The sequence below is a fragment of a genome, unplaced genomic scaffold (assembly GCF_019419815.1).
Source record: "Pyrus x bretschneideri cultivar Hongxiangsu unplaced genomic scaffold, Pyrus_bretschneideri_v1 Contig13, whole genome shotgun sequence".
NCBI classification, from domain to species: domain Eukaryota; kingdom Viridiplantae; phylum Streptophyta; class Magnoliopsida; order Rosales; family Rosaceae; genus Pyrus; species Pyrus x bretschneideri.
Window position 1 is genome coordinate 7,327,005 of NW_025999424.1, and position 20,248 is coordinate 7,347,252.

At 36.2% G+C, this 20,248-nt stretch overlaps 3 protein-coding genes across 8 annotated transcripts; 2 read left to right on the forward strand and 1 right to left on the reverse strand.

Moving 5' to 3' along the window:
- The first annotated feature begins 2,405 nt into the window (after positions 1-2,405).
- On the forward strand, positions 2,406-5,210 carry LOC125474725 (mitochondrial pyruvate carrier 4-like). The gene is made up of 5 exons (XM_048578702.1): positions 2,406-2,582; positions 4,065-4,163; positions 4,586-4,638; positions 4,747-4,820; positions 4,971-5,210. The coding sequence occupies exons 1-5, from the start codon at positions 2,528-2,530 to the stop codon at positions 5,017-5,019; spliced, it is 330 nt and encodes a 109-aa protein (XP_048434659.1). The 5' UTR covers positions 2,406-2,527; the 3' UTR covers positions 5,020-5,210.
- A 7,267-nt stretch (positions 5,211-12,477) lies between these two features.
- On the forward strand, positions 12,478-15,398 carry LOC125474953. Of its 4 annotated transcripts, none has more exons than XM_048579216.1 (7): positions 12,478-12,762; positions 13,136-13,384; positions 13,683-13,876; positions 13,910-14,437; positions 14,708-14,756; positions 14,860-14,899; positions 15,081-15,398. In XM_048579216.1, exons 2-7 carry the CDS (start codon positions 13,142-13,144, stop codon positions 15,218-15,220), a joined length of 1,194 nt encoding a protein of 397 aa, XP_048435173.1. In that variant the 5' UTR covers positions 12,478-12,762; positions 13,136-13,141; the 3' UTR covers positions 15,221-15,398. The 4 variants fall into 4 exon arrangements, with proteins under 4 accessions (XP_048435173.1, XP_048435172.1, XP_048435170.1 ...); XM_048579214.1 differs by having other exon boundaries at positions 12,511-12,595; positions 12,698-12,762; positions 13,683-14,437; XM_048579215.1 differs by having other exon boundaries at positions 13,683-14,437; positions 15,084-15,398.
- Positions 15,399-15,543: 145 nt separating this feature from the next.
- On the reverse strand, positions 15,544-19,413 carry LOC125474954 (protein-tyrosine-phosphatase IBR5-like). Of its 3 annotated transcripts, XM_048579218.1 has the most exons (6): positions 19,089-19,413; positions 18,632-18,871; positions 17,816-17,915; positions 16,666-16,723; positions 16,376-16,482; positions 15,544-16,200 (listed from the first exon to the last, which is right to left on the reverse strand). In XM_048579218.1, the coding sequence occupies exons 2-6, from the start codon at positions 18,866-18,868 to the stop codon at positions 15,884-15,886; spliced, it is 819 nt and encodes a 272-aa protein (XP_048435175.1). In that variant the 5' UTR covers positions 18,869-18,871; positions 19,089-19,413; the 3' UTR covers positions 15,544-15,883. The 3 variants fall into 3 exon arrangements, with proteins under 3 accessions (XP_048435175.1, XP_048435174.1, XP_048435176.1); XM_048579217.1 differs by having other exon boundaries at positions 18,632-19,413; XM_048579219.1 differs by having other exon boundaries at positions 16,109-16,200; positions 16,363-16,482; positions 18,632-19,413.
- Positions 19,414-20,248: the final 835 nt, after the last annotated feature.

Genomic DNA, 20,248 nt, shown 5'->3' on the forward strand with positions numbered 1-20,248 from the left:
CAATCTATCCACTTTAGTTTAATCTCGTCCAAACCTAAATCCCCCCCCCCCCATATTTTGTTTAAGTTTTAGTCTTAATCTTTCTTACTTTTAGTTTTGCATTCTTCGAGTTTAGTATAGTGTTTTAAACTTGTTTTTACGTTTTTGAAGTCAAATCCAAGTGGTTAACAATCCCTCCTAATCCCCGGTCCAGAACGATCCCTACTTATACTTATACTACAATTGACAAAAAGAGGGTTTAATTTGTGTGCGTATAATTCTCGCATCAACATCATTCAATCTCAAATGGTTTTTTACCATACTCCCTCCAGGCATATCATCCTTTCATTTAAAAGTTTCTAAGTTGACAACCCTAGCTAGCTAGCTCTACTGTTCTTTTTTTTTTTTTTTGGGTAAACAGCTAGCTCTACTGTTCTTAACTCACATGCGTGTTTAGTTATACGGAAAGGGATCCTCTTCCCTTCCATCAAATTCACCCAAGAAATCAATTCAGATTCTTAAAATTTGATCCAGCGGTTATAACAGGGAGTTCTTTTAAAAATTATAATAACTTGAGCCGTTATATCAAATTTCAAGAGTCTGGATTAGGTGATTGGATGAATTTGATGAAAGGGATCCAAAGAGGATCCCTTTCCTAGTTGTACAACACTTATTGTGTTCAATCTAACTCCTCTTTTAGAAAAAGTTTGGCAATTGTCGTGTTCAATCTAACTCCTCTTTTAGAAAAAGTTTGGCGATTGTCACATTCATATATCTGGTGTTACGTAATATATACTAGTCTTCATGCACGCGCTTTCAAAAATTTTGAATGCTTTTGGATTAAGTCTGCATATTTGATTTAATCAAAGAATAATATTAGGTACCCTAATTTTGTGCAGCAAATGATATGTCACCGATTAAATTTGTACTTTAATTAAAGTTAAAATTTGATTAGTCATTGAGATACAAAGTTATAAGGTAAAAGTACATTTTGGCCCTCAAGTTTTTTGTCCAATTTCAAAGTCATACAACGTTTTTAAAATTTTTAAATTTCATATAACGGTTTACGATTTCAAACCAACGTTGTACAATCACTAATTACTCTGTAAATCTGATCATTAAGTGATCATATGGTAAACACAAAACCCACATCTTGCTGACTTTGAGTCCAAACTCGTGCCAAGTGGTTAAAACACATTAAGAGAAAAGAATGCATTTTTGCTCATCACCATTTAGTGTGGTGTATGCTCACCACTTTATTTATCACATAAGTTTGAATTTCGAGATTCGTGTAGTAGATAAACACAAATCTCAAAGTTCAAACTCATCTAACGGTGATAAATAAAGTAGTGAGCATATACCACACTAAATAGTGGTGAGCAAAAATGCACCCAAGAGAAAAAAGTTTAGTTCGGGTGACACAGGAAAAAAAAAATCTGTAATTTAGGAACTAAAATAATTGAAAAAATACTTTAAAAACAACTTCTTGCACGAGAGAAGTAACTTATTAGCACAAACAACTTTCCACAATACCAAAAAGCTTCCTCAGTACGACCTGATATCATAACAAGAAAACTGTGGTTGGGATTTCGAGCGCGTGCAGAAGGTATTTTTTGAATCACGGCATGATACGCACGACTTACACGTTTTAAATATATTTATATGCGTAAATTGACAAAAGAAAAGTCAAATATTTGAAATAAATGAATAATTTTAGATCATGCTAGAAGAAACCCCTCATAAACCAATTAAAGTAGCTAAATTTACATAATAAAATCGGTCTTTATAGAATTTACATTAAGAATAAAGAAAATAATATTTAATAAACAATTGATTGAATTATATTATTGCTAGCATATTGTGAGGCTAAGCTCACATCTTTCCCCCTTAGTGTAGATAACATTGTTTCTTTAAAAAAAAAAAATGATTTGACAATTAATTTAATCACATTATTATCCGTGTACAAAATATATTTGATAACTTATTTAATCATATTGTTATCTGTGTGCGAAAAAACCTTGTTTTATTCTTCTCTCTTCCCACTTATATTTATATTATATTGTATGATGATCAAATTACCAAATTAGCCATGCATTATTTGATATATTATATTGGACTACTTTTGGACTTTTTTGGTTGAGGGGCAATTTTGTTCTAATATTTTTGTCGAATGGCATGACCTCAAATTTTTGTCGGTTTAATGTTTTATTTTTTCCCTTGTTTTAAAATATGTATATTTCAAACTATAGATTAGAAAACTGACGAAGTTTGAACCCATGTTGTAGGATAAGAACGGCAACCCTCTTCTCCACCACTATTATAGAGGACTACTTGCCCTAATTTTAAAATATAATTTCTGTCAAATAGCTTTGCTTAGATTTTTCTTTTTGGTTTTTTGTCAGAAGATTACTTTGCTTATATAATTATACAGTCTCTTTCCTTGAATTCAACCACTATATAATGATTAATATATATAAGTTCTTATCTCCTTGTTCCTCATATTTGCTGTATATTCAGTCAGATCTCGAGAAGGGATCTGTATAATTTCATGGCAAATCCCAAGCTGCAAGCACTTTGGAACCACCCAGCTGGCCCTAAAACTAGTTTGTTTACTTACTCTACAAGTTTTTACTATTAATTTTCTGTTTGTTATTTAGTTATATTGTTCTTAATTTCTCAATGATTATTGTTGATGGATTGTTGATCTTAATCGATCATTTCGTGTTAATCCGCTAGGTGGTGCTTGATTAGTATGAAAGTTATTGAGATGAAAGAACATGTGGTTGAGATTATTGATTTCTTAAGTGAAAACTAAAACTCTTAATGAATTTTAGTGCTTAACTGACTTTAGAATGTTATGGCAGCTTTAACTAATGATTTTGTGAATTAGGGGTGTAGTCAAACTCAGATTTGAGAGTATTTCAAAAGACTTTAAAATCATAGTGTAGTCAATTACAAGATTTTAAAGAATTTTAGAATCTATTCAAATCTAGGTGTAATCAATTAAAACATTTTAAATGATTTTAAAATCCATCCAAATCTAAGTGTATTAAAAAAATTAAGATATTGGAGGATTTCAATAAGTTGTGGATTTTATGGGATTTGAGAGCAAGAAGTATATATAACCAAGACTAAAAAGAATCTAATCTCACCCCCTAAGATTTCAAATCCTTTTCCATCTGGGCAGTCCTCAAATCTTTACCAACCCTAGCCACTCACAGGTAACCACCATATACTTTAGTAGAATCTCTTATTATGACCCTTAGACCTTAATTAGGCATGTATGATTATTGAAGGACATGATTGATCCAGGATTTTGGTTAATACTACTCTTTTGCCATTTTGATTTTTTAATGTCTATGGTACTACAAGCACTATTGAAGTACCACAGTGTACGTTTGTGGCAAAAAGGCAATCAGTGGTGATGGTTGTTAGTGGTGTAGTACTCAAAAGCTCACCAAAGTTATGTTGATCTATCAATTGATAAAGAGATGGAGCCGTGGTTGTGTGAAAAGGGACCCGAAAAGGGATGGGATAAAGTGGCTATCGAGTATAGTAGGGCAAGGGGAAAGATTTTTCTAATTTTTTTTTTCAATAAAAAAATTATATGAAAATCCACCAAAATCTACAAACTAAATCCATTCAAATTCTTTAAAATTCATATGAATTTTGTAGAAGTCTTAAATCTTCCTAAATCCTTTAAAATCTTAATTTGACTATACCTCCTTAAACTCAATGATTTGATGGCGTGGGCTTGTTCGCACGACATTTTGCCTGCTATAGTTTTGCTCTTTTGAACTTGTTGATTTGTCATCTTTATGAACTTGGTATGTTTCCTTTGTTTTTTGGTACTCGACTTTAATGTAAAGTTAAAGTTTATCTGATGACGAATATAATTATTTTATAAATAAAATAAAATACAATTAACACTACATGATACCATTACCCCGGTTGGTCTTAGAATATATGGAGTTTTAATAAAGAAATTTTAATAGAAAAAATTGTCACAAAAAAATAAAAAGAAATTGTAGATAGAATACAGCCTCTCATATGTTAAAAGGTTTTCTGTGTGTTTTAATTTGCAGTCCATTTCTGGGCCCCAACATTTAAATGGGGTCTAACCATTGCAAATATTCTCGACTCAGCAAAACCACCAGAGAAACTATCCTATCCTCAGCAATCAGGTTGGCCATGACTCCCTAACTTCTTTGATGGACTCGGTTTTTCAACGCTTCTACCAAACAACCAGATATATATTTCTTATTTTCTATATATCTCATTACGTGGCCTAACAGCTATCACATAATGAGAGTACTGAGATTTGTTTGATGGCCTCAGTCTTTCAAGGCTTCTACCATACAATCGGAGATATATTTCTTACTTTCTATATATCTCATCACGTTACCTAGCCGCTATCACATAATGAGAATGTTGAGAGATATAAGAAGAAGGGGATATATAGCCGAGGCGGTCAAGAATCTCCCGTCTTGTCATTTTGTTGAAAAGTTTACTTACTGGTTGGTAATTGTTTTTGGTTGATTGGTAATTATTTCATTAATTGACTTACTGATAAAAACTTTTGGCATCCCCATTTGATGATCTCCAGCCCTTGCATCCACTGGACTTATATGGGCAAGATACAGCGCAGTAATTACACCAGTAATTGACTCTAAACCTCAAGTTATTAATTAATTACATCAACAGTTTACTATACAAGTTTGAGATAGATTTTCACATCCTCATAGTTTGTCCATTTTGAGATTGCAGAAGAACTGGAATCTTTTGAGTGTCAGTTTCGCGATGTCTGTAACCGCTATGTATCAACTTTCGCGTAAAATTCAGTATGTTGTCATGTGCTCTTATATTGGAAATTATTATTAGCATTCCAAATTAATCTTATAGCGCAATTAACTGTTCTCGTATTTGTGTCTCGTTTTGAATGGCAAGTAATTACAATGAATCTGACTGTCACCAATTTTCATATTTTCCAGGCATGACTTATCTACCAAAAACCAAGAAGTTGCAATAGAAGAGGAATGAATAAAATCTCAATTATAGTAAACTTGGCGTGTTGGTTTCGAGTTGAGCGCACTCCGATTTGACTCATGCAACATTTATAGTAAAACATATTCGTTCTCTTGGATTAATGTACATTAATGTTGGATTATATATGTTTGAACCTCATGGTCCAATTAAGGCCAATGAAAAATATATTGTTGTTGAAAATATTTGTGGGTTAATGAATGCCCACACTGTGACATCCCACATCGTCCAGGGGAATGATCCTTAAATGTATATTCCCATCCTTACCTAGCACGAGGCCTTTTGGGAGCTCACTGGCTTCGGGTTCTGTAGGAACTCCGAAGTTAAGCGAGAAGGGGGCTAGAGCAATCCCATGATGGGTGACCCACTGGGAAGTTGCTCGTGAGTTCCCAAAAACAAAACCGTGAGGGAATGGTAAGCCCAAAGCGGACAATATCGTGCTACGGTGGTGGAGCGGGCCCAGGAAGTGATCCGTCCCGGGCCGGGATGTGACACACACACTAATGTGGACTTGGGAAATGATTAAGGATTGTATTTTCAAAAGGTGTGTGCTGGAGTTACTCTATAAATAGAGCGTTCCGTGTACTATTAAAATACTAAGTGAAAGAAAATATCAATAACATAAGTATCTATCCTTCCCTCTTTTATTTGTCATCCCCTTGTGTTATAGTTATAGTGTGATATTTTACACATGCTTCGCTTCTGTTACTAGAAAATGTTATCTCTCTAACTTTTGCCTATTTATAACATGTTATCAACACGACTCTCTAACAATTTCTCATTTCTCTTCGCCGAAAGAAAGAAAAAAAAAAGTTCCTCTAAAGATTTTACTATTCTTCTTCTTCCTCTGCCCCAACGGCTGGATATACCCTCGCGAAGAACTGTTTGCACCATGCTTGCTTCTAGTTCTCGACCTAACAGTTACTTATATCTTTGATTTCTTGTTTGGTGTAGCTCTTGATTGCTAACCCAGTGTTTATTTATATTGATTTTACTGCAATCTAAGATGGTGCAGTACAATTGCTTATCTTGAACTGTAAATTTAATCTTACTGCAATCCAAGATAGTGCGATATCATCGCCTATTTTGGACTGCAGATCTAATTTTACTGCAAATTTTAGGTGAAGCGGTATAATCGCCCACCTTACCCTGCATATTTAATTTACCTGCTATTTAATTTCATTGCAATTTTAGGTGGTGCAGTATAATCGCCCACCTGCTCTGCGTATTTAAATTTTCCTGTTACTTGAGTGGTGCGAAATAATCGCTCATCCTATGTTATGTTATTTTAATGAGAATGGTGTGGTACAATCGCCCTCCTCATTCATTATGTAAATCTTGAGCCAGAAGTTTCGAGTGCATATCATTTTGGCCTGAAGATCAAAATGAAAAATTTGTAAGAACCAGAAGTTCTAACACTACATACATTCAGAATACATATTATTGCAAATTCTTACATATCTCAGTTTTTCTTTCAGAAAAGAAAATGACAAACTTGGTAAAACTTGATTTTGTTGTCCTGGACATTACTGGGAAGAACTACCTTACTTGGGTAGTGGATACCAAGATCAATTTGGAGGCAAGGAATCTTGGAGAAACAATAAAAAAGGAAAACAGTGCGTCTTCTCAAGATCGGGCAAAGGCCATGATCTTTATCCGTCGCTGTCTTGATGAAGAACTAAAGAGCGAGTACCTAACGGTTGAAAATCCGTTAGATATGTTGGAAAAAACCTTCAACCCTTTTCATGCTTCAAACGTGCTTATGCAGCAATAGTACAGAGAGCAATGTTTCACTGAATACAACCAACTGATATATGTGCGCCTAGTAGCTGAACAAAATAATAAGCTCATGATGAAAAATCATCAGTCCCGACCTACTAGATCTACACCATTCCCATAAGTGAATGTTGCTTCCCTCGAAGTGAACGTCATATCCTTTGGTGGCAATAATCATAAACGAGGACGTGGCCACATGCAAGGGCGGTGGAATAGGAAAAGCAAGAATTATGGTGTCCAGTTTCACAACTAGGTTCCAAGGCATAATTCAGGCTCGAACTTCAAAAATGTAAATCACCACAAAGGCAAAACTCATATGAATAATGCTCCCAGAAATTCTGAATGAGGCTGCCATAGGTGTGGTGGCAATAGGCATTAGGCGCGTACTTGTTGTACCCCAAAACATCTAGTGGATTTATATCAAGCCTTCATCAAGGAGAAGGGTGTTGAGACCAATTTTCTCGACCAGGCTAAACCAATGGATATACCTGATCCAGTGTATGACTTATCAGAGCAGTTGAACATGGTACCTAGATGTCTCAGACTTTATTATGGAAAGGGGGAATGAAGTGTACCGGTCCGACTAAATCGTTTATGTTTGATGTACTGAACTTATAGTTTAAAACTAGCATTTCAAAATCAATAAAAGTGGCATTTAAATTTCCTGTTATAAATTGCTTTTAACAGTGATCTCTACTTAGAAGGCATGGATAAACATTATGGTCATTCTCAAAACAAGAGCAATGGCGAAGATATTTGTCTTGCAGACAGCGCAACCATGCATATAATACTTCGAGATCGAAATTATTTCTCAAGATTGATGCTTACAAAAGTAAGGGTAACAACAATATCAGGTTAATTAGATGTAATTGAAGGCTTAGAGAAAACCCAAATTATGTTACCAAATGGAACAGTATTGTCCATACAAAATGTGTTGTATGCTACTCGATCTACTCGAAATTTATTGAGTTTCAAAGACATACGTTTAAATGGATACCACATTGAAACAAAAAGTGCAGAAAATGTGGAGTATCTATGCATTACCTCCAATGATACCAAGAAGGGTATATTGGAGAAGTTGTGTGGTTTGACGAGTGGATTATATTATACATACATAAAGACAGTTGAATCACATACTATCATGAACCAGAAGTTCATTGATTCAAAAGTTTACATGCTTTGACATGACCATTTGGGTCACCCAGGATCTATCATGATGCGTAGGATCATTACCAACTCTAATGGACATCCATTATTGAGCAGACACATTACTATCTCAAATGATAACCCTTGCAAGGCTTGTTCTCAAAAGAAATTGGTAATTAAACCATCACAACTAAAGGTTGATGCTGAATCCCCATCATTTCTACAAAGAATTCAAGGGGATATTTGTGAGCCTATTCAACCATCATGTGGACCATTTCGATATTTTATGGTTTTGGTTGATGCATCTACCTGATGGTCACATGTTTGTCTCTTGTTTACTCAGAATGTAGCTTTTGCGAGACTTCTTTCTCAGATTATTAAGTTGTGAGCACAGTTCCTAGATTACCCCATTAAGTCAATCCGACTTGCTAACGCTGGTGAATTTACATCTCAAACTTTTGATAATTACTGCATGACATTGGGCATTGATGTTGAACACCCTGTTCCTTATGTCCATACTCAAAATGGTTTAGCAGAAGCATGATCAAGCGGCTTCAGTTAACAGCTCGCACTCTGCTTAGGAAAACAAAATTGCCACTTTCTGCATAGGGACATGTCATTTTACATGTTGCATCATTGGTTCGATTGAGACCTATAGCCAACCACCAATACTCCTCAGTATAACTCGTGTTTGGGCATCAGCCAAACATTTCACATTTACGAGTTTTTGGTTGTGCTGTTTATGTGCACCACCACAACGCACTAAGATGGGATCTCAGCGCAGACTGGGAATTTATGTGGTTTTTGATTTACCGTCTATCATTAGATATTTGGAACCCTTGACAGGTGATATGTTTACAGCTCATTTTGCTGATTGTCACTTTGATGAGACAGTCTTCCCATCTTTAGGGGGAGAAAAGACCGTTCCAGAAGAACGGCAAGAGCTGACATGGGTTGTTCCCACCTTATCTCATTTTGATCCACGTAGCACTCAATGTGAAAACGAAGTCAAAAGGATCGTTCATCTTCAAATTATTACTAATCAAATGCCAGATGCATTTAACAATGCTATGAAAGTAACAAAATCATATATATTAGCTGCAAATGCACCTGCAAGAATTGATGTCCCTGTTCGACAAAATAAAGTGGCAGCAAATGATTCATCTGGTGCACGCCTGAATCGTGGTAGACCTCCAGGTTCAAAAGATTCAGCCCCTCGAAAGAGAAAGACAAGGGCACAACTGAATCCAAATGAAATCATTCAATTAGTAAAAATGAATGACAAATCCACAATTCATGATTTTATACTTTCAAAAAAAAGAAAATATCCTTAGTGAGACATATGTACCTGAAGAAACAGAGGTACATGAAAGTAAAGAAATCTCCATAAATTATGCTTGTACTAATGAATTATAGGATTGTAATGAAATAATCATCGACGATATGTTCGCATTCACAGTAGCCATCGAAATCATATTAAGTGATGATATTGAATCCCGCTCTGTCGATGAATGCAAACAGAAACAAGATTGGCCTAAGTAGAAAGATGCTATCTAGGCAAAATTAAATTGTTTGGAAAGGCTAAATGTTTTTGGACCGATAGTCTAAACCCCACCTGGCATAAACCCCGTGGGTTACAAATGGGTATTCATAAGAAAGCGAAATGAGAAAAACGAGATTGCAAGATATAAAGCACAACTCGTTGCACAAGGTTTTTCGCAAAGATCTGGAATTGATTATGAGGAAACATACTTTCTTGTAATGGACGCAATTACGTTCCGTTACTTAATAAGTTTAGTGGTTTCAAAAAAACTTGACATGCGACTTATGGATGTCATCATCACGTATCTATATGGAGAATTAGATATTGACTTATATGAAAGTCCCAGAAGGACTTAAGTTGCATGAAACAACTAACAAACCATGAGGTATGTTCTCAATCAAATTAAGGCAATCATTGTATGGACTGAAACAATCTGGACGAATGTGGTATGATCGTCTCAGTGAGTATTTGATCAAAGAAGGGTATATCAATAATGTCATTTGCCCTTGCGTGTTCATTAAGAAATCCAACTCTGGATTTGCTATAGTGGCAGTATATGTCGATGATATGAACCTAGTTAGAACTCCTGAAGAGCTCAATAAAACTGCTGAATATCTGAAAAGTGAATTTGAAATGAAAGACTTTGGAAAAACAAAATATTGTCTTGGCCTGCAAATCGAGCATTGTGCTAGTGGAATTTTGGTCCATCGATCAACTTACATTGAAAAAAATCCTCAAGCGATTTGGCATGGACAAAGCTTATCCACTCAGCACGTCAATGATCGTTCGTTCTTTGGATATTAAGAAAGATCCATTTCGTCCAAAAGAAGATGATGAAGTGGTCCTTGGTCCAGAAGTACCATATCTGAGTGCAATAGGTGCTTTATTGTATTTAGAACAATGTACTAGACCAGATATAGTTTTTTCAGTCAACTTGTTAGCAAGGTATAACTTTGCTCCAACAATTTGTAATTGGAAAGGAATCAAAGATGTATTGTGATACCTTCGTGGGACAGCAGACATGGGTCTCTTCTACTTAAAGAAATCCACAAATTACCAGCTCTTTGTTGGATATATAGATGTTGGTTTTCTCTCTGATTCGCATAAAGCCCACTCACAAACTGGATATATGTTCAAGAATGGAGATACAACAATCTTATAGCACTCAACAAAGCAAACATTAGTTGCTACATCTTCAAATCACTCAGAAATACTTGCTTTACATGAAGCAAGTCGTGAATGTTCTTGGTTAAGATCAATGATCCATCATATTCGGAATTCATGTGGTCTAACTTCAAAGACAGACAATCCAACTGCCATTCATGAAGATAATGCAGCATTTCTTGCCCAAACGAAAGAAGGATTCATCAAGGGCGATAAGACTAAACACATATCTCCAAAGTTTTTCAATGCAAATGAGCTTCAGAAGGCTAAAGTTATTGAAACCAGACAAATCCATTCCAATGAAAATCTGGCAAACTTGTTCACCAAATCTCTACCAAAGTGCACATTTCAAAAGTTAGTGCAATGTATCGGATTATGTCAACTTACCAATCAGATAAATTTGAAAAATATGGAATCACGAGAAGATACATATCAGGGGGAGCATCCATGATACATGTATGTTGTACTCTTTTTTCTTTGATTAGGGTTTTTCCCACTGGTTTTTCCTACCAAGTTTTTAACGAGGCAATATAAGCATATTTAACACTATATCAACAATCCACGTAAAGTTGTACTCTTTTTCCTTCGCTATGGTTTTTTTCCCATTAGGTTTTTCTGAGCAAGGTTTTAACGAGGCAACTGATGTTGATAAGTGGGCATCCTAAAGGGGAGTGTTGAAAATATTTGTGGGTTATAAATGTCCACATAGTAATGTGGACTTGGGAAATGAATGAGGATTGTATTTTCAAAAGGTATGTGCTGGAGTTGCTCTATAAATAGAGCGCTATGTGTACTATCAAAATACTTAGAGGAAGAAAAGATCAATAACATCAGTATCTATTCTTCCCTCTTTTATTTGTCATCCCCTTGTGTTATAGTTACATTGTGATATTTTACACATGCTTCGCTTATGTCACTAGTAAATGTTATCTCTCTAAATTTTGCTTATTTATAACAATTGTAGCATAAATTATGTTTATACAAAGTGACATCTTTATTCGGCACATTTACACAAAGCGCATGCAAGCTATTTAGAAAAGCCTAATTCCACGGTAAAGAGTATTTATCCCCACACTCGAAGATGAAGCTCCCCTTGTTTGGCTTAGGCCATTGCTGGTACGCAGGCACTAACAAGGGCTATGTGCCTAGAGAAAAAAAAATGTTCGTCTACTTTCTTTCAGTACATGTCCTGTGTTTGCAGATTTTGCTGCTAGCTGTAAATCTGAATAAACCTAATCCTGGAAACGCGAAGAATGTAACTTAACTAGGGGATTCATAAAACTTTCTATTCCTCATTAGTTATTAATAACAAGGATGATATCACGAAGAAGATTGGGAAAATATGGGATGACAACATTCTCGCTCATATCTTTTTGTTGTACTTTCTAAAGATTAATTTTATAAAAAAATCAACAATTAAATCTTTTAACTATAATTAACATTGTAAAAAATATTAATGTGTAAGTGAAAAACATAGTTTATTTATTCAATGACCGTTGATATGACTAAATGATCTCGAATTTAATTAATTTTTTGCATAAATGATTTTTAAAACCTCACCTAGAAAATAGATAATTCAAATCATATCGTATAATATTGCAGGATGAGAAATAAAACCGAGTTGAGAAATTAGAATAAAAAGGTTCAAATAAGAATGTTATTAGTATTATATGATAAAAACAATGTAATCATTAAGCCGTTGGTCACACTAGGAGTTAGTTGATATGGATGGTTTAGCATTAAGGGCCACGTCCCAAGAAAATGCTCGAAAATTTGATTAAAAAGAAAAAAGAAAAAAGAAAAATCTAGGAAATGTGTTCAGTCAACATAGTTGCAGTTTCTCTTCTCACTGATCCCGATGGCGATACGCCTGCACGTACGTAACGCGAGGTCAACGACGCACATCCGTTAATTGTAGCGGCAATCCCAACCATAAACACTAAAGTACGCCGCCTCTTATCCTACGCTCGCATGCCTATGCAACCAATTGATCGTCGAAATTATTTTACTTTTTTGATGCCAAAAGCATTTTTGCCTGATATTTAGGACAAAGCCAATTCTCAGAAAATCCGCTTCTCAGAAAAACCAGAGAGAGCTCGATCATAATCTGAGTAAGTCATCTTTCTTAAATTACGGATTATGCTTCCATAATCTCTATGATTAATGCTTAATTAGTTCCGAAAATCTCTGTTCAATTCAATCTACTTCATTTATTTCTATGAAAACTGTGTGCCCATTTCTCAAATTTCTTAGCCTGGAGCTGATTTTCGTTGAAATTTGAGATGAATTTTATGTGGGTTTTGTTAGGTTTTTTTTGGCAGTGGATAAAGTTCAAAACTTTATGTGGGTTTTTAATATTTTGATGATGGAACTGAAACAATGATTATTCTTCCTTTGGGATATTAAAAAGACTGGTAATTTTGGTTTATTGGTAGTTCTAGATGCATTTTTATGTATTAAAAGTTGAAATATTTGGGTTTGTAGGATAACATGGAAGATCCACGAGTGGAGCACAATCTTTGGGTCTTATGGAGAGGAAAGAGGTTTGATGTGAAGATCCATTCGGGTGCCACTCTTAAGGATCTCGGGCACGAACTGCAGAAGTTAACGGATGTTAAAGCAGATACGATGAGGCTAATTGTTCCAAAGTTTTCCGATAAAAGCTCGAAAATGTTGTCTCCTTTCTCCGATGAGCATCGGAACTTGAGTTTGCAGGAAGCTTCATTCGTTGAGGTATCTTCTGAATACTTAGAACAGTTACCTAGATATTGCTATTTGCTACTGCTTTTGGAGTTTGGTGGTTCTACTTGTCTTTATGACGCGATAACTGCCCTATCAGAAGCTTTATGTGAGTGACTTGGACGACAAGAAAACTTTAGAGCCCTTCTAATTTCTATTCAAGTTTCATAAATGAATACGTGCAATGAATGTATTGAAGGGGATAAGATGGATGTAACTTTGATGGATTGAATGTCTATAACTGAACTTTTGGAGTTCTTGCATGCTAACCGATTGATTTGTTCTTTTTCAGGGAAAGTCCATCAGAATGATGGGAGTGTCTGAAAACGAGGTTGATGAAGTTTTACAAAATGCAAAGGCAAACTTGGAGGTTGGAAGTTCACACAAACTGCAGAAGAACCCTGATATGGAGCCTGATCCTGATGCCCTGTCTGACAATCAGAACAAGTTTGAGCTCAGTCCTCATGATTCTCAGGGCACTGATGAATCATCATCTCAATTTACGGGAAGCGGGACCTTATTTGGAAAAGAATTCAGTGAGTCTATGATCTGTCAACCTGAGTTAGCAGGGACCGAGTCTCGTGAAGAACCAGATCCTGATAATATGGATATTATGGAAAGCAGGGGGCAAGCAAGGAATAATGTGGACGAACCTGATCCTGATGCCGAGGATGCAAAAGCAGATAATTTAGGATATAGTTCCTGTAGGAATATCATAAGACCTAACCACGACAGTTCTTTGGTTACTGAAACCATCAAACATGAAGACGATCCAAGGAAGGCTTATAATGAACCTGATCCTGATGATTCCCAGTCAAATGGAGTCACTCGGGCAGAGCCTGATCCTGATGCTAATTTGGTGCATCCACAGAAAACATCCAGAATGCAGATTGATGAACCCGATCCAGATGATCAAGAATTTCAAAGAATTCAAGACCCTGTTACAATCTTTTGTAAATGCTTGCAGGAGAACATTAAGATGCCGGAAGCTGAGGTTAATCGCGCACAGGCTACCACAGTCCTCCAAACTCTGTTTAAGATAATAAGGTATAGTAGTTTAGTTTGATTAACTTGTAGCCTTTCTCCATACACGTAAAAAGTTCCAGGCAGCGTATACCAGCTGGTTTAATCTTTTTAGAAACACCATGTGATAGGGTTGCGGTTATATTGAACTTGTTGCTCTGAAGCAATGTAGAACTCAGGTAGCACATGAAGTTAATAGAAGATGCATTGTTGGGTCATCTGTAAACCTTTGTGCATTGAGATGTTGATTGTGGCTTATTCATACACTTTTTTTTTTATTTTTTATTTTTATAGGAATGTGCTCGAACACCCAGGTGAGACGAAATACAGGAAACTTCTCAAGGTATGGACATTGTTACCGGTAATAATCTTTCATTAAATTTAGCTTGAACAGGTGGAGTTTCCTCTTAAACATTTCTCCTAATAGTGATGGATATACATTGCAGGTGAACTCCACAATCCAAAGGAATGTGGCAAACTACAAAGGTATGCAACTTCCTCTACATTTAGATTCCGTATTTATTGATCTGGCTTGGTGAAATTTTCCCATCTTTAAATGGGAACCCTGAAGGGTTGGATAATAATCCCAGGACGGTCTAATGATCGAGCTACTGTAGCTTCGTGATAAACTTTTTTGTTTTGCCGTTTTTCAATTTTGCAATAACAGCTGCCATGGAATTCCTTCTTCCGATTGGCTTCAACGAAAGCGTCATGGATGGAAAACAAGAGACTTATCTTGTGCTGAAGCGGGATGATCCGGGATTATTATGGCTTGCCAAGTCCACCCTTGAGACATGTATTTCCTGAAGACACATTTCCAAGCAAAGAGTGCTCTGTCTCTCTGTGATCTCTATTGTGTTGCGTCTCATGTAAATATGTAATGCATGCTTGGCTTGGCTGTAGAACAATCGTTGTGTATATGATTACTGGGCATAAAATCATGTCAGGTGAACATTGTAATAAAAATAAAAATGGCTGTTTTATATTTCGACACTGCTCACTGCCCGTCACACGCCGCTCACCAACTAGTTTTCGGTGGAGTGGTACTTATCTTACTAGATATACACGAAGAGGTCTCAAGTTCGAACTGCATTTGCGTTTGCAATAACACACCCAAAAACAAAAGTGCATCTAGTAAAAGATAACTTTTGTATTAATGGATCATGCGTTAATGAAGAAATACAACTCCACTTACAGAACTGAAACCAAAGAAAGAAAATGACAACTTCCTTTATCACCCTGTCAAATCTTATAAGCTTAAAAAGTATGAGCAAGAAAGAAAATGACAGCTTCCCTTATCACCCTGTCAAATCTTATAAGCTTAAAAAGTATGAGCAGTCACTCCCACTTTACACAAAGTATGAGCAGTCACTCCCACTTTACATCCAGATATAAATAAAACTCATCCGAGTCAGGGATACTTTGCTCCAACAGTTTGATCCGCGAAAGGGGTTTAAGAAACAGGAAAACTCAAGAACCATCCATTGGAATATCACAGGGGTTTGAATTCTGCGGGTTTGCACCGAAAGCACTTGCTGAGATGTTATTTTGAGGCTGGCTGGCTCCGAATGTAAAGTCTTGAGGAGGAATGTCTAAGGGAGGCCGGGCAAAAACAGAGGTAGCACCAACATTGTTAAATGTAGGGACAGGAACTGGATTATTGGGTCTTGGGAAGCCAAAGCTAAACAAAGGTGCAGCTGCCGGTGGGAAGGCTGGCAGGGTTGGGTTGCTCTTATCAGTTGATCCAAAAATCTTTTCCTCATACTCCTGCAGTTGCCGGTAATAAGCTGCATCCACAAACACAAATGAAAGTCAGAGATGTATAATTGTCCAGAACAAGTGGGCACTACTTTCATGCACGAACATTGCTAGGTAATATTCAGAAGGTTTGACAAACATGGCAGTCCACCATTTGCATTCTGCTCCTTCTAAGAAATGCTGAAACAGACCTTCATTGCATACCTTCAGTTAATTCAACAGCTGGTCTCCGTTCTTTCACCCACTGGTAACTCAGTGCTAGTCTCCATCCTCTAGATTTCATCAAATAAGCAATTACAATAGCCGGAGACCTGCAAAAATGAACATAGTTATTATCTCAAAAACAAACAAAAAATTTGATGATTAATATTTCATAAAAACCAATAGGCTGGTGGTTTAGCAATATATTAATTGCATAGGCTATGTGATCCACTATTTATGGAACACTCTAGACATAAACTAAAACAAAAAAAATATCATTTTCAGTAATTCACCTCTTTTGCCCTGACATGCAGTGTACTAAAACGCGAGCTTTGTCCCTTTCACATTGCTCTACAAGATTAAGCACAGTTTCACTTCGATAAGCAAACAATGCAAATTTTGAAATGCTAATTATACTAAGAATATCCAAGCTAGCATCAGCAATTCTGAAATTCAATAGCGAAGCCATTCACTAATAAGTATTAAAATTTTCAGGTCGGTTACAGTAATTAAATGCTATAAATCACTTCAGTGATGTTCTGCAACCAAAACGCACAATAGCTCAGTAACTGCAGAGCGTGAACTAGTTATTTTTTATATTAACAACCTAGTAGAATGTGATTCACTTAACTCATCTAAAATTGATCAATTTAAGATTAAAATAAATATTCTTCCATCAAATTATCAGAAGGGTGCTAGACTGCCAGTACGAAAAAGGCCCATCTCATTATTGCCCTTTGTCCATATCTTGATTCTAATTCTCAATTGGGAAGCTGACATGTAAACCTATAAGGTTGCAAATCCACTGAACCAGTGGACGGTACCAGAATGTCACAGGTGAATTCAGATATTTGGTCAAATAAAGCAAGAACTTAAACAAGGGGGCAATTAGGTAAGTGTGAATCAAGAAAGCATTCTGTGTCGTGTTATCATAATGATCAAAACAGGGCCAAGGAAAAGGTCTGGGAAACATATCAAATTTAACCCTAAACCATCCAATCACCAAAAATAAAAAACTATTAATAATCGTATTCATCAAATTCCAATCCGTTAACATATAAAGATCCCACATTAAAGAACCCACCAACACAAATATCTTAATGTTCCCGTAACCAAGTTTCAGTGGCTCCGTACGTTCTTTGACTTAAATACCATGCCAGGAGGGAAATCCATAGAAAAACTATGAACCAATTGAAGTAGCAAATGTACTCAGCTAAACTGAAAGCAACAGCAAACAATATGTTAAATGTGTGCATGTCAGCAAATGATGCAAACAGTAGGTCACAACAGCTATATATGAAGACTGAGTTTGAAAGGCAAATCTGTATTAGTGAAAATTATGAGCCAAATATCCCAGAATCAAAACCATATAACGAGCTGAAATCTAGAATACATTAAACAACATATGTGAATTCATTATGGTAAAAAAGAGAAAGTACACACCTAAAAATTGATTTGCATCCTCAAATTGCAAAATCTTGTCATCTTGGAGGTAGTGATAAGTGAAAGAGTTCTTGTACAGATTTTGACAAGCAGGAACCGTCTGCATATAGAGGGAGAAAAACATCACACCAGAATGTCAAGACTTCGATTGTTGGAGACTGAATCACTATTTCAACCAACACAACACAACAAGTAATCTACGAATATTAGCTCAGTAGTAAAGATCATCAAAATCAACCCAATGATCATAAATCGTCAAGGTCAAATAGTGAAAACTAATTCATTATCCAAGTCCATATCTATTCATAACCCTAGACACAGCCTTAATCCACCTTTCTTACTTCTCATATGAAATTATATCTTCTATTGCAGAGGAGTTAACCACCCATATGACCAGTACGCAGCTTATCCTTGGATTCTACTATTCGCCTCTTCATGTTCCGCTATCTATCTCAACAGCCAACTACTTCAATCTAAGAGACAAGCTAACTTTTGATCTCAACCATTATGCTTAACAATGGATGCTCTTGCAGCTATCTCATTGACTTCCCTATTATTTACATAAACAATGCAACAAAAGCACTTCCTCATACCGCAGATAAAATTTCAGCTTTGGCATCTTTTATCCATCATAAATACAGTTCTCCAAAAGCACAACTAATTAGCACAAATCAACATACGAAAACAAATTCGGCTACAGAAATCGAACCTATAAACCAAACTGATCCATTCCAAATAGCAAAACCGAACCAGAAACGCAGTATCGTATTCACAATCCTATAACCAAAGCATACAAATCAAAAGTACAAATCTTACATTTAGGACACGAGAGATTCCCTGAGTCTTGAGAAGTTCAGAGCGAGAAGCGTTATCGTAGCTGCCCAAATAGAGGAACTCCGGCAAGATCTCAGACGGAAAAGCACTAACTTGGATCGAAGTTCTCTCAGAAACCGCCGGCATTCGATGGCCGCAGACCCCACAGACCTCCCCTTCTTCGTATTTGTGATAGTGCCCGCAAACCCCACATGGATTCTCCCTCTCCCTCTTCCTCATACCCTAATTGCAGCAAGATTACGCACCGACCCAGATGAGAACACGAATTCCAAATCACAAAACAAGCAAAACCCAGATAAAAAACCAGAGAAATCGAGGTGGGTTCCTCAAAGATTGTGTCTTTGATAAAGACTAAGGTGGGAAAAAAAGAGAGGGAGATTTATAGAGAGAGAGAGAGAGAGAGAGAGAGAGAGGCAGAGAGAGATTTAGAAGGCGTTACAAGGAAGCGTAGTTTTATCAGATTGATGAAGATTTATGAGCTCTCGGATTCGCGCTTTGGCTTTGGCTTTGGCTTTTGGGCGTCACTCACTGACAAAGCTGTCCTTACTGGCGGTGGGAGACAATACAGTAGAAAAGAGAGAGAGAGAGGAGAGATGTGGGGTGGGGAGGGAGGGCGGAAATCACGGCAGTACGTGTTTATCCATATTGTTTATATACTATTTCATTCCCCATTTATGATTGAAAGAGAAATATGAGAGAGAGATTTGGTGTTGGTGTGATTTTTGATTGATGCTCTGCTTCTTCCTTGTTCTTGCTGAAGGCCGTGCAGCAGAAAAGCCAGACTTCCTTTTCTTTTGATAATTCAATGCACAGGGGGTTATTTTCTGCAAAGCCCCAGGGCCCCCATCCACATTAGTACCCAATCATACTGTTCCTTTGGACCACATATTGTGTGGAGCCCATTTATTACAGTTTTCTCCAATTATGTGACGACACGTGGATTCTACTATTCATGACTCATGGCAGCTTCTAGTTTTTTCATTGGGAACCGGATTCCTTTCGGATCTAAATGAACTAAGCCCAATGATCAAATGATCCAAATCATTAAAATTTGATTTAACGGCTACAATTATTATAACTTTTAGAGGAACCCCTTATTTGTAACCGTTGGATCAAATTTCAATGGTCTGGATGATTTGATTCTTGAGCTCAGTTTCTTTGGATTGAAAAGGAATCCGGTTCCTTTTCGTTGTCTTTGTTTTTGGATATGAACAACTCACATGGATAATGGAGAAATTTACCTACAATTTTTTCTTTTAAGAAAAAATATGACTTTTACAAACCCTTTTTGGTTTTCACACATCTTTGTTTAAATATGATCTCGAATTCCGTTTGACTTATCCAATTCAATTATTAAAAATAAAGAGGATTGTTTGAGAAGTTAAAAGTTTTTGTCAAAGAAATTTACCTACTATAAACTACGACGACAACGGTATTTCAACTCAATTATGTATTCAATTAGAACAATTATAACATTCAGCGTCAATAATACAAGCACGTGGCACGTCTAAATATTTATCCACAATGTTATATGATATGTTATTGTACCATGAAGACGAAACATCATTAGAAAGTCGTAAGTAGCTTTACTGATTTCGA